This window comes from Gambusia affinis, linkage group LG18 (assembly GCF_019740435.1).
Source record: "Gambusia affinis linkage group LG18, SWU_Gaff_1.0, whole genome shotgun sequence".
Taxonomy (NCBI): domain Eukaryota; kingdom Metazoa; phylum Chordata; class Actinopteri; order Cyprinodontiformes; family Poeciliidae; genus Gambusia; species Gambusia affinis.
The window spans coordinates 18,301,367-18,314,435 of NC_057885.1; the positions used below are offsets into that span (position 1 = coordinate 18,301,367).

Genomic DNA, 13,069 nt, shown 5'->3' on the forward strand with positions numbered 1-13,069 from the left:
CATCATTATATCATTGTTTTATTACTATCATTGTAATTTTTCATTATGTCGTCTGCACAAAAAAACAAAAACAAATACATTTTCTTAAGGAGCTGATCGTCCCTCCCCAGAGGAAAACAAAAAAAAGAACAAAAAGTAATCCCACCACTACAGTTACACTTTCCTCAAAACACATTTAAAATCAATGTAAATTACAGCAATGTAAAACGAAAATAATGCAAAATAAAAATCAACCCTGAAAGAGATAATATAACAGCAACTGGCTGAATAATAATAATAATAATTAGAATCCAACACCCAGCACCTTAATACAATGATTTTAGAGAAACTGACGTATTAAAAGCTGAAAGGAAAAGTGTTGAGTTAGATTCGACTAACAGGCTTCTCCTCACTGATCCGACTTTATTTCTGAAGCTAAAGCGTCAAACGCAAACCAGAGTCCGCTTGGGTGTTCTTCTTCTTTTTAGTTTTTTTATTCTTTTTCCGAGAAAGTAAACTTTCTCTATCTGCTTCAAGCCATTCTGGACCAACAAAACGCCTTCTTTAACAGAGTAAAAATAATAAAAATAAAAAACCAGCAGTAGTCATCATCACCACCACCACCATCATTAAATAGGTCAATAATCCAGGGAGGGTCGGTGTTAATCTGTTAAAGGTGCAGTACACCCGAAAACAAAAACAAAAAGGCAGCAATGATATGATCCAAATTCCCCCCCCCCTGCCCGCACAAATCTGTACAAATCCCCAATAATTTCAACGACACAAAAATATATTATCAAATAAAAAAAAAAAAAAAAGGTAGAAGAAAATAATTCACCATTCGTCGTCAACTATCTTTTTTTTTTCTCGTCGTTTCCAGTGATCTTCTATAACACTCATCCTCCAAAAGTAAAAAAAAAACAAAAACGACTTCCTGTGAGTTTGCTCTTTGGGACGCTCAACAAGAGGGAGGAAGAGGAAGAGGCTGACATTCTGGAGATGAAGGTGTGAAAACAACCAACCAATCAGAGGTGAGCAGGGATTCCAGGGGCACAAATAAATCGGACGAGGACGAGGAAATGACCCCCCTCCCCCCGATTTAAATTCTTCTACAAAAGGCAACGTAAAATCCTCCCCATCTTGTTCCAGTGCACAACTCTTACGACGACGGATTATTAGAGCCATGCTGAGAAAAAAAATTAAATTCCAAAAATAAAGTCGTAATATATTGAGAATGAAGCTGAAATATCACAAGAAAAGTTGTAATGCAATAAAATAAAGTATTATTACGAGAATAAATTCATAATATTACGAAAATAAAGTAATTATGAAAGTAAAGTTGTAATAATATGTGAACTCTTGAGAATTAAGTCATAATATTACAACTTAATTCTCATAATACTACAACTTTTTGTACGAATTCTCATAATGGCTATTTTCGTAATACTACGGTTTTATTCTTGTAATACAACTTTATGTGCGAATTCTTACGACTATTTTTGCACAAATTCTCAACTTTTTTTCGTAATACTACGACTTAATCTTGTAATATTTGGACTTTTTGTACGAGTTCTCATAATATGGCAATTTTGGTAATACTACGACTTTGTTGTAATTTTACTTTTGTTTTCTTAGCACGGCCATAACGCCCCGTCATTTATTATAAGCCTTTTTAAAAAAAAAAGAAAAAAAAGAAAACATACGTAAAGATGGTGGCAGCAGAGAAACCAAAACGGAGTGAGAAAGGTGAGAGTTCGGAAGTGTTTGTGCCGAAGGCGGGGAGAAAACGAAGGCGGCAGGACGGGGACAGGGTCCGTTCGCTTGTCAGAACGAGTCGGAGCAGAACCCGAACCGAACTCACCAGCAAAATAAGGCTCAAAAGATCGCTTTCCCCACCAGAACCGCCCGACAGCAGAACCGTGCAGAAACCGAATAAATACAAGGAGGAAAAACTGGAGTGGTCCGAGTGATCAAAGTGCCTCCTAACGAAAAAACAGAGAAGAATCAGACATGCAGAAGAGTGGAACGTCTCAGCAGAAGATGGCGGCCATCTTCTCCGTCTGCAGGTCTCAGAACCGGCAGCCCTATGCTTCAGACTGTAGTCTAGACAACAATCATGTTTTTAAAGTGATCCCGCCCCCCGCCGCCGGCATCAGCCCGCCGCCGCTCACAGTTTCAGCTCGTTGGCGATCTTTGAAGCAATGTTCTTGAAGGCCATGGACGTTCCCGAGATCCGCTTGAAGCGCACGCCGTTGAGGGAGAGCCGCGGCAGCTTGCACACCTCCATCTCCCACTGGACGAAGTCGTCGTGCGCCGGGTTGCCCGACATGCACAGCAGCATGTAGCGCTCGCGCAGCTCGTACTCGCAGCTGTTGGAGTCGAGCACCTTGCGGATCTCGCGCATCATCTCCGTGGGCTCCATGGACGACGTGGTCTTCATGGACCAGGTGAAGCGCAGCGAGCGCGGCTTGGCAGCGTCCTTCTGGCTGGCGTTGGCCGGAGGCGTGCCGGTGCCACCTGCAGGCGGACCAAGGAACAACAACAACGTTTCACTTTCTTTTTTGTTTTTTTTAGTTTTTTTTTCTTGGACAAACCATGAATAAACGTCTTTCTACAGCGGCGTTTTTAGGGTCATTACAGACAGAAAAAAAAAGGTGTACATTTTGGTCAGAAAAAATTTAAAATTTTGAGTTTAGAAATCTTTTTTGAAAAAAAAAAAAAAAAAAAACTGGCCAATTTTTAAATTTCATAAGTAAAAAATGTAAAAACTTCTGAAAATTTCCTGACTTTCAAAATTTTTGATATTTGAAATTTTTTTATTTCTATAAAATTTCTGAGAATAATAAAAAAAATTTAGGCTTTCTTTTTCTAAATGTTTGACTTAAAACTCAGATTTTCAAGTTTTTTAATAGAAACTTTGACAATCTAAACAATTTCTGAAATTTTCCTTGAAAATTTTGACCTTTTGGAAATCAGAAATTCCCCTTTTTTTCTAGGAAACTTCTGAGATTAATCTCAATTTCTGAGTTCCTTCTCACAAATTTAACTCTTTAAACTCAGAAATCTCAAAAAAAATTTCTAGGACTTTCTGATATTAATATAAAAATTTCAGAAAAAAAAAAAAATAATTTTTGTTTGTTTTTTTTTCTGGGAAATTTCTGATAATCTCTAAAAACCTCCCAAATTTACTGTCAGGATTGATAGTTTTATTATTTTCTATAATATTTGTTCAATGAATGTAAAAATAAATACCAATAAATCTGAAAATACAGTGTATAATTTTTCCCGTTTCCAATGGGAACGTTTTCCAAGAGCAGTATTTGTGTTTGTGGGGTAAAATTGCCGAGACACCCTCAGTGATGCAATCACCACCAAATATCAGGATAAAACTTTAACTCCATGCAGCCCAACAATTGTTTATGGTTTTATTCGATATTTTGTGAAATGATTGATTGGTATTTCGTCACCCACCGGTGTTTCCGGAGCCGGGCGAGGAGTTGTTCTCGTCGTTGTTGGAAGAGGAGGAGAGAACGCCGCCGGAGGTTTTCTCCGACTTGTCTACAGTACTGCTCAGCACGGATCTGTGAGGAGCGACGGGAGGGAGGAAGGGAAAGACGGAGAGGAGGAAGGAGAAAAGAGAGGAAAGTTTAAGATTTAAGAGGAAAACCGTAAAAAAGTGAAGTCAGAACAAGGAGCAGGTGGGAAACATGGAGGAGAAGCAAAACCGATGAGGATGTGTGGATGATGAAGATCAACTTTAACGCTCATCCGTGTGTGTTGGTGTGCATCGTGGCGCTCTCTGGGTTTTTGACCAGTTGTTGCACACAAACACACATTTTGGAGCCTAAATGTGATTTTTTTCCCCCCACTCTCCCACACACTCATGACCATGCAGCTCACCCTCCACGCCATCGCTGTCACTCTCTCTCTACCGCTAAAAATGGCCGCAGCCCCCTGATTGGACACCGGAATCACCATCACCAACCAATTACAGCCCCCCTCTCCCAGGCGGTCGTCTACTGATTAACAGGAATTTTGCTACAATCTGAGGGATTATTTAATCTGCGGTCGGGTCGCTCTGTGTCTCACCTGCTGCCCTCATCCCGACCCTCTCCCTCATACGAACTCCTCGGAAAAAAATCAACACAAGTTTAGTTTTTGCTCAAGTGTTTGGGGGAAACATTCAGGTTCTCATAGATAATTACAAAATAATAATAATAATAATAGTGAAAAACAAACATTGTTTTCTTCACCATGCCGTCCTGAATGCTCCAGACCAACCATCGACTTTTTATTTTCAACATTTATCAGTTAGAGTTTCTTTGGATTACAGGCAGGAAAAATGTTTTTATTTCAAACTGTTGTAAATGGATTAAATAATTTTATACAATTATTTAAATTAAACAAATGGCTAGACAAAATATTTTTACATTTTCTCCAATCAAACCCAAAAATATTAAGCAAATTGGAAGCTTTTCATTTAATAGAAACATTTGACGTTTTGGATCCTGTTCACTACAAAAAAGTTTAAATAATTCATGTTAACCTTATTAATGAGCAGGTAAAGTAATATTTTAAAAATTACAACATTTCTGGCGATTTTAGTTTTTAAAAATTATGTTTGTTAGTTGATTATTTGTAGCCCACTTTGACAAAAAGTTCAGGATTTTAAGATTGAGGTTTTTAAATGCAATAATATTTTCTAACGTTTTTAAATCAATGCAGGAAGTTTTGAATGAACCTCAAAGCTTCTCATAAAATCACATTTCTTAAAAATATCTCATCTGATCTTTGGGTTCGCAGTCAGCATTTTTTAAAAATGAGAACTAAAAACAAAAAAGCTACCTTTTGAGCTCTCAGTTTTATTTATTAAAAATAAATTGCCTAATATGAGAGCACCGACTGTATTTTTGTCAGTTTGAGAGTTTCTTTAAGCGATGCTTTATTTAAAAGAAGAAGAAGTTTTTTTTGTTTTGAGTCAGGAGCTCAGCTGTTTCACAGAATCAAAATGCAAACAGGAAGTGATGTTTTATTTCTGCAAATCTAAAGTAAAATGTTTTCACTGTCCCGTTTTTAAGAATATAAAAATATCAAGATGGGACTTTTTCTCAACTAGAGCAGCTTCACACATCCTAGAAATGCTTTTAATTACGTTTAACTCGTTTAAAACACTTTAATTAAAAAGTGAATAAGTGAGATAATAAGTTGGACCAAGTGAGAGGCTCTTTGGATGAGGGGTGGAGCAACCAGGGCGGCATGATGAGGGGGCGACGTTAGGAGCATGAATGACCCCAGAACTGGAGGTTAAACCAACTTGTGTTAGTAACACATTGGACCTACACACAGTCTAACACACACACACACACACACACACACACACACACACACACACACACACACACACACACACACACACACACCATCCGCGCTCACAGCAGCAGACGGGACAGAAAACACGGAGGACAAACTGAATGGAGAGACAAAGACAGAGATCAGGACGATGGGAGAGACACATCCAACAGTTTGACGTCTGAAACCGATTCCTGGTGGCTTAGTAACGAGAAATATTATATTTTATATTTTAAACACCACCAGCAACATTTATTGCCCCACACCTTGAGAAAAAAAACGTGTTGAAAGCTTTAAAATAAATTCAGCTTTTACTGCAGCAGAACCTCAGAAAAAAACCCCATTTATTCAGTAGAGAAAGGTGAACAATTTAAGGATTAATTACTAAGATGTGTTGCTGTAAATGTTCTGCAGAAGTCTGCTAAGGATCTATTTAATTTGTGTTAAAAATTTTATCAAACATTTAGAACAGACTGACTTTCTGCTCAGTTATCTTGTTTCTAATGGATTTATGTCTGGAGACAAAGATGGCTGATTATTAATTGACTTTAAAGTTTATTTAGCACTGGGAGCTAAATAAGTTAGTAAAAAAAGAAAGTACGACGAGAAGCGACTGCGTTTCATCTCCAATCTGATTGGATGTGTAGTCAGAGCTAAGAGTGATGTGATGCGCGACTTCTTTCATAATTTTAAACTTATAATTTTCATCTGGCTTTTTTGGGTTCTGAATTACGACGCACGTCTCACGTTTTTCACGTAACAGTGGGATAAAATGCGACTGCAGGCTCTTTGAAAACAATCGTGCATGTATCTGACTTTTGGATTTTCACCACATTTGGAAGAGGGGAAAATCCAACTTTTTGTGGAGAAAAGATCAAAATTCTGCCGTTCAGATTGTTATGAAAAGGTTTTCCTGCCGTGTGAACGTAGCTTTACCCATCTACGACAAATCTGATTCAAATATTGTTAATGATTAAATTTATAGAAACTCAAGTGAGCTTAAGAAATTTAAAGTATAAAGTTAGAGTACATGCATGTACAAAAATCAAAGTTTATAAAAGCTGCATTTATTTTAAGGCTTTTCAACATCCTAACTGAAAGCCAATATATGTATCCGACTCTAAAGATATGTTTCAAATGAAAGTATGGGAGAGAAAGCTGTAAAATTATTCTTTTTAAATCTATTTAAAAACAGCTTAAAGCTGTTCTCCCAGCAACAGAATAAACATCGTTTTAGATACTGAAATGATCTCATGTTAACGCAGACACAACATGTAATACAAGCTCTGACCAGCAGGTGGAGCAGTGTCCCGCACAAAGCCTTGGCATTGCTCTACCTGCTGGCTGAAACAAACCAATGCAAGGGGTGAACAACTTCTCTTGACATGCTTTTTGCATTTCCAATGAACACAAACATGTGAAAAGGTGTGAGCGAGTAGATCCACATGTTTAAATGAAGAGATAAAAAAAGTTGTTTTTTTTCCAGCCACAGTTGCTCAAAGCCATCCAGGTCTGTTGCTGCTGCTGTTGATGTTAGAGAGCCAATGCCAGGAGTGAGTGAGAACAGAGATGAATGTTACGGGAGGAAAAGCCTGAAGGCACTGCAGACCCGTCCCTCCTGGGTCCTCTCCTCTGCCAAACCGACCAGAGCTGAAAACAAGCCAGGACGACCCGGCGTCGCTATCTAAGCTGATTAAGGCACAGGGATGTGATGGGCGATGGTTTGAAGGAGTTAGCTTGGATTAAAGGAGCATTAATAAATGCTGCGGGGAAAGGTCACAGTACTATCTACTATCATAAAGTGCTGAGGGGGAAAAAAAACAAAAAACAAACGTTTGATCCTCAAAGAGATTGCTTTTTATGGTCACAATTTTTCAGATCATACAACAAATTCTAACAAAGATGAAATGAGTAAATATAAAAGGGAAAAACTATCCATGCTCATATGTGACAAAGTAATTAACCCTAAACCTTAGTGTGAATTCACACCGGCCCTGATAAGCCCGCTTAAATTAAACTTTAGTTCGTTTGCCTAGAAAGTCCGGTTTGTTTGGGGAAAGGTGAAACTAAACAGTGAACTCAGTTCTGGGTTTGCTTGAAGTGAACTCTGCCCCAGTTTTAATCCTCATGTGAAATACTGACCATTTGTAATATTGGACAGACGAGAAAACAATCTACAAGCTCCTGCAGATGACGTTTATAACTTAACATCAATTTTATTTAGTTGATTTCTTTGTCAAAACGGCCATATGGTGCATTAAATTGGATTTTATTGTAAATTTTTAAAGAAGACGGTGATGGACAGCAGCCTTCAATTAACCCTTGGTGTTACTGCAAATTTGGAGTGAACGCTTTTTACAAGGCAAAAAGATCAACGTTCATATACTTATTGAGACTAGTAAGATGCAATCAAGTGTTGCATTTTGGTTGATAATCATTAGAAATTGTCCAGCTGTCATGTAGCTAAACGTGTACGGAAAAATTTATCTTTTGTTCGCTTTTAAGTCTGCTCTGATGAAAGGCGAACATCAGGTGAGAGAAGGTTTTGGTCAGTTTCGAAGGTAGCCATTTCCAACTTTTGTAAATACCGTTTTCTATAGCCAGAAATGTTAGCTTGACTGGCTATACTGGCATAAACAACCTGGGAAAACAATCAAAGTTGATCCGTTTAACACTTCTGACGTCCATTATGGCGCCTTGATGTGATTAGGTGACGTAGTTGCAACGGGTCAATACCAGAGTGGGCTGTAGTGGAGGGCATTCTGGGTAAATCCAACCTGAACTATTGTGAGTTTAGCGCTAGCAGGATAAATGGCTCATGATCAGTTACCAAAGACACAAGAGTAATCCCACAACCCCTAAAATCTGATGTTACTCCATTTTTGTTAACATTACAGAGGTTTTTGTGTCATTTCCTGTGTCCTGTACGAGACGCTACAGTCTCATGATTGTTGGTGTGATTGTGAGGCACTTAAAGGACATTTAACCGATGATTCCCACCACCACCGGCATGTTAGACTGCAGGGACAATACGAGTCCCAAAAACGTAGAAATGGTCTTGTAATCCTCTCCAGACTGACGGATCTAGTTTTAATCTTTCCACTTCTATAGATCAGGGGCATGACTTGCTGCTGTTGCCTTTTTCTTATCCTTCAGGCTCCGTTGAAGTGATTTTGTGACTTTACAGGCCAGGCAGCCATCATGACTGCTTAGGGCTTCTGAATGTGACAAATTCACAATATAACAAGATGGGGATGATTATATTTCCAAATGGGAGTCAGGTTATCTTTTCAATAAATCAAATCAGTTTCTGTTGACTTATCTATATCTGATATTAATGTTTTCTATATGATCTGAAATGTTTGTGACAAAAAAAGCAAAATCAACAATAATCTGTTTTTATTTCTCCTTGCTTTTGGATTTTCAAGAGAAAATGTTTTCACATCTAGGAAGGCAGAGGTTTGGTCTTAAATCTGGGATTTTTGCAGACGACCTGAGCTTTCACACATTCCAGCCGGATGGTAAACAGGATGGGGGGGCGAGGATGAGGTGGATGGGAAGGACGGTGGCAGGACGAAGAGGAAGAGAGGTGAAGTGTTATACTGCATGATGAGGGCTTGGTGAGTGACAGGGATGTTAGTAAGAAAAATAAAAATAAATAAAATCTGGCCAAAACACGGCACTCAAACTCAGGGGGAAAAAGGGGCCAAACCACAGAAAAATAGGAAGGCAACAAAAGGAAGATCCGAACAAAAAAGCTGCACAAAAACACCAAAAAAATAAAGGGAATAAATATATATATGTGTAATATATATAAAGAGGAAAATATATGTGTAAAAATATATCAAGGGGTTATGTTTAACGTCAGGTTTGTTGCCTACCTTCTTGGAAACCTGAATGAGAGATTTCTACAAAAAACAAAAGAGGGATAAAGAAAGAAAGACAAAAAAAATTGGATGTATAAAACGTACGCATTTACAACTTTACTGTAAAAAAAAGATCAACTGTCTTCAGGATAAAAAAAAATGAAAAATTTAAAAGATGAACAGACAAAAACATCAGTATTGCTGCATAAAGAGGTTAAAGGTGAACCAATGCTGTTAGAGGGATTTAAAAGGACGTCTGAGGGAAAATCTAAAACCTACGACGGAGTTTTAGGGCCAAGCTGACCGAATGAAACTGTAAAAATTAAGTTATGAAGAAACATGATTTCAAGTCATAATATTAATATGAGAATAAAGTAATAAAATTACAAGAATAATGTCAGTTATATGAGTATAAAGTTGGAATAATAAAAGAATAGAGTCTATATTACGAGAATAAAGTTGTTATTTTATTGTATTCTTGTGACGCCACAACTTTATTTTCATATTTTGTTTTTATTTTGTACGTCTTTATTGTCGTAAAACTATGATGATATTCTCGTACAAGTTTATTTGATTATTCTATTTATTTTCTAACTTTATTCTTGTAATTGAATTTCTTTATTTTCTTGTAATACTACCATTTTAATTTTGTATTACTTCAACTTTATTCTTGTAATATGTAACATTGCAAGAATAAAGTTTTACCCTCAAAACTATGACATTATTCTGATGCAAGTTTATTTTCGCAAAATGACTATTCTTAATTTTTTGGCATCATTCTCAATTTTACGACTTTATTCTCATGATTTTACGACTTCATTCTGCTAATTTTCTCCTAATTTTCTTCCTTTATTATTTTCTTGGATTGGCCCCAACACTCTGTCCGCTCTGCCTCAACTAAGTGAGATGAAACTCTCCTCCACATAACGCAGCCGTCCTGGTTATTCCTGAAGTTGAGCATTTGTGATGTGAGAAGGTCAACCGTGCAGCAGAGAACAAAAACATTCCCATAAAAAAAAAACACACAGAGACGGTTAAGCAACAACTTCATCTGTAAACACGCAGACAGAGACTCCGGAACAAGCATGGCGGTAATGGTTGGGTGCCACAATTTCCTGCTTTCCTGACCGGTTTGTGTGTGAGCATGTGTGTCAAGGTGTCCCCACTAGCGGTATTTATAGTGGTAGGAGAAACGATATCTCCGGCGTAACCATGGATACGCTGAGTGGGAGGCTTGGAGAGCGGCTGTACCTCCGTCTCCTCCTCGTACACACAAACACACACGGTTTGTTTCCATGAGGACGAAACGCGAACAAAACGCAGAAACTCCTGAATGATAAAATTGACAAATCTGGAAGAAAATGATTAATTTATATTCCTTTAAGGATGAAAACAGTAAAACCAGAGAACCTTTAGGCCTGGTGTCAAACTTTGACTTTATGTAAAATCAAATATTTGGTATTTCTAGTTAACAGTAACTTGCTTATCTTAATATTTGTTTTTATTACACTTTTTTTTTTTACCTACTTTTATTATTTTAGATTTATTTATATTATAACATCAATATTCTTAAATTATGTGTTTATATAAATATATATTTTTGATTTATACATATAAAAATAATATTTATTTCAAATAAATATTATTTTTATATTGGTTAATATTATAGCCACTAATATTACATTATAATTTTTATGTTATCTCAGTGTCATCCTATTTATCACTATTATTTATTAGGTATTAATTTTTTTAGGAGTTATAAAGTTACACTATTTTTCACATTAATTTAATGGATTTAAGGTAATTTAGTTTTGTTTTTAGAGCTGCTCATTTATATTATTATAATCAATAATACTATCACCACTCATTGTTTCTATATTACAGCTACAACATTATTACTAGTATAATTATTTTATTTTCAGGTTCAGATGTAATTTTGTTGAATTTTATTTTTTAACATATTTACTATTCATTCTTTATGATTATTCACACATATTTTCCATTTGCATTAATTATTTTTTTTAGATTATCCAATCTGCTGATGTTTTTGTAATTATTTCAAACCCTAGAACCACTAATATTTGTAAATTCATATGTAACTACACAAAAAATAATAATTGCAGGCATTATTAACAATTTCATGTAATTATTTGATATTCAGTAGATTTTTAATAAATTCATATAGTTTATCATTTATTACGATTAAGCTGATTTATTTCTTTTCAATGCTTCTACATTTGAAATAATAAAATATTACTGCCTTAAAGAAACAAAACAGAAATGGATCTTCTCTTTGTATTGCTTTAAATATCCATGTTCCTATAATTCTGATTTTAATGCTATAATAAAAGTCAGTGCCTTTATTATTGTTAGCAGGACATTTTTGTGAATGTCGACTCAAGCAGCTGCAGATTCACTACGTGTATTAATTTGTTCTTTGTCTTGTGAGCTTTAAATAGTCAAAATCAACAACTTAATGACAAACAATATGTTTCTAGTTTAAAGAGAAAAAAAAACACTTCAGTCTCTATGGTAAATCCTCTACAACTGCATAAAACAAAATGCCAAAGAAATTGGACCACAACCAAAATGACTGGCTGGTGAGAGCAGCTCCAACCCAGATTACAGAGCAGCTGCTGCTTTCCACTTTCCTTTTTCACCTAAGCAGAGCTGTGGAGCTGTCGGTGCAGAGTGCTGGGATTCTGGCAGGAAACTGGCCTGTTAAATAGCTTGTAAAGCACCATCTCGCCTCAGCCGTCTTCAACTGGTGCTTAAATACCAACGATAACGACCACCAATATAACTTCGCTGCCTGTAAACCTACTCAACATCCTTCCTGCTTCACTTCCTTCCTCTGATCCTTCCTTCCTCTAAAGCTGCAAACAGAGACGAACCTCAACCTGCTCATCTATCGACGACGACTACTCACTTTCGTACAAACTTGGATGTGAACTTGCTGAAAATCCCCGTGGCACCGTGGCCCCGCCGGGCCTGGCTGTTGCCGTGCGACAGGGACGGGGACGCGGGCCCGCCGGGGTAGGCGGAGCCCTGCTGGTCGCGGGCGCCGCGCTGCTGGCCCGCGTGGAACGTGCTGCGGATGACCCCGCCTCTGGGGAAGTTGGTGCGGTCAGACACGGTCGAGCTGCTGATGTTGTGGGCAGACGGGGAGGCACCGGGCGGCCGTTGAGGCACGGCACTGCAGAGGAGAAGAAAGGGGGGGGAAAAACGGGGGAGGAGGAAAAAAAAGGGAAAGTGGTGTGATAAGGGAGAAAAGTGGGAGGTGATGAACAGAATTTAAAGCTGAAAAACGAGGATGTGGAAGACAAACAAGTTAGAAAAACATTGGAAATCCTTTCACTTTGGTTTTACAGTCAATATTCTGATGAAGTCACGTCAGGTCAGCGACTCACAGGCACACAGTTGTGATCTTCAGTCTGAGGAAACTTTCACACTAAAGCTGAGCTAAAGCTTCGCATGTTTCCCTGTGGATGCACAGATCCACTTTAGACGCTTTTCCACTGGCACGTGTCGCGCTCTGACCGGTCAAAGTGCGGTTCGGTCTTAAGCAGGTAGTGAGCTTTTCCGTTATACGCTCCGTTCCTCGTTACGGTGGGCGGGATGTGGTCAACAAACCATGGAGAACCTCTGGTTCTGATGGACTAAAATAAACCCAGATATTTCCTTTTGTCTTGTACAAATTCATTGCTGGCCCAAACATAATGAGTGTTGCACCATATGTACATTATGGCACTTTATTTTTTAAATATGCAACCTTTTCTACTTAGGTAATGCAGACAAAAGGTACAAACCAACAGCCAAGCATAGACTATTATTTTTAATCCACATGAAAACTAAAATTCACATCACAGGTTAAT

The 13,069-nt window shown here is 37.6% G+C and overlaps 1 protein-coding gene across 13 annotated transcripts in view; it reads right to left on the reverse strand.

The window, feature by feature from the left end:
• mark2b (MAP/microtubule affinity-regulating kinase 2b) overlaps window positions 1-13,069 on the reverse strand; it is a 61,781-nt gene continuing 48,712 nt past the window's right edge. For 6 of the 13 annotated variants that reach the window (XM_044096796.1, XM_044096807.1, XM_044096798.1 and 3 more), the window contains 5 exons: window positions 12,124-12,390; window positions 9,210-9,236; window positions 4,069-4,107; window positions 3,451-3,560; window positions 1-2,496 (listed from right to left, as the gene is read on the reverse strand). In XM_044096796.1, the coding sequence (XP_043952731.1) occupies window positions 2,147-2,496; window positions 3,451-3,560; window positions 4,069-4,107; window positions 9,210-9,236; window positions 12,124-12,390 (793 nt within the window). In that variant the 3' untranslated portion in view covers window positions 1-2,146. The remainder of the gene's footprint in view (window positions 2,497-3,450; window positions 3,561-4,068; window positions 4,108-9,209; window positions 9,237-12,123; window positions 12,391-13,069) is intronic. The other 7 variants (XM_044096805.1, XM_044096804.1, XM_044096802.1 and 4 more) reach the window with 5 other exon arrangements.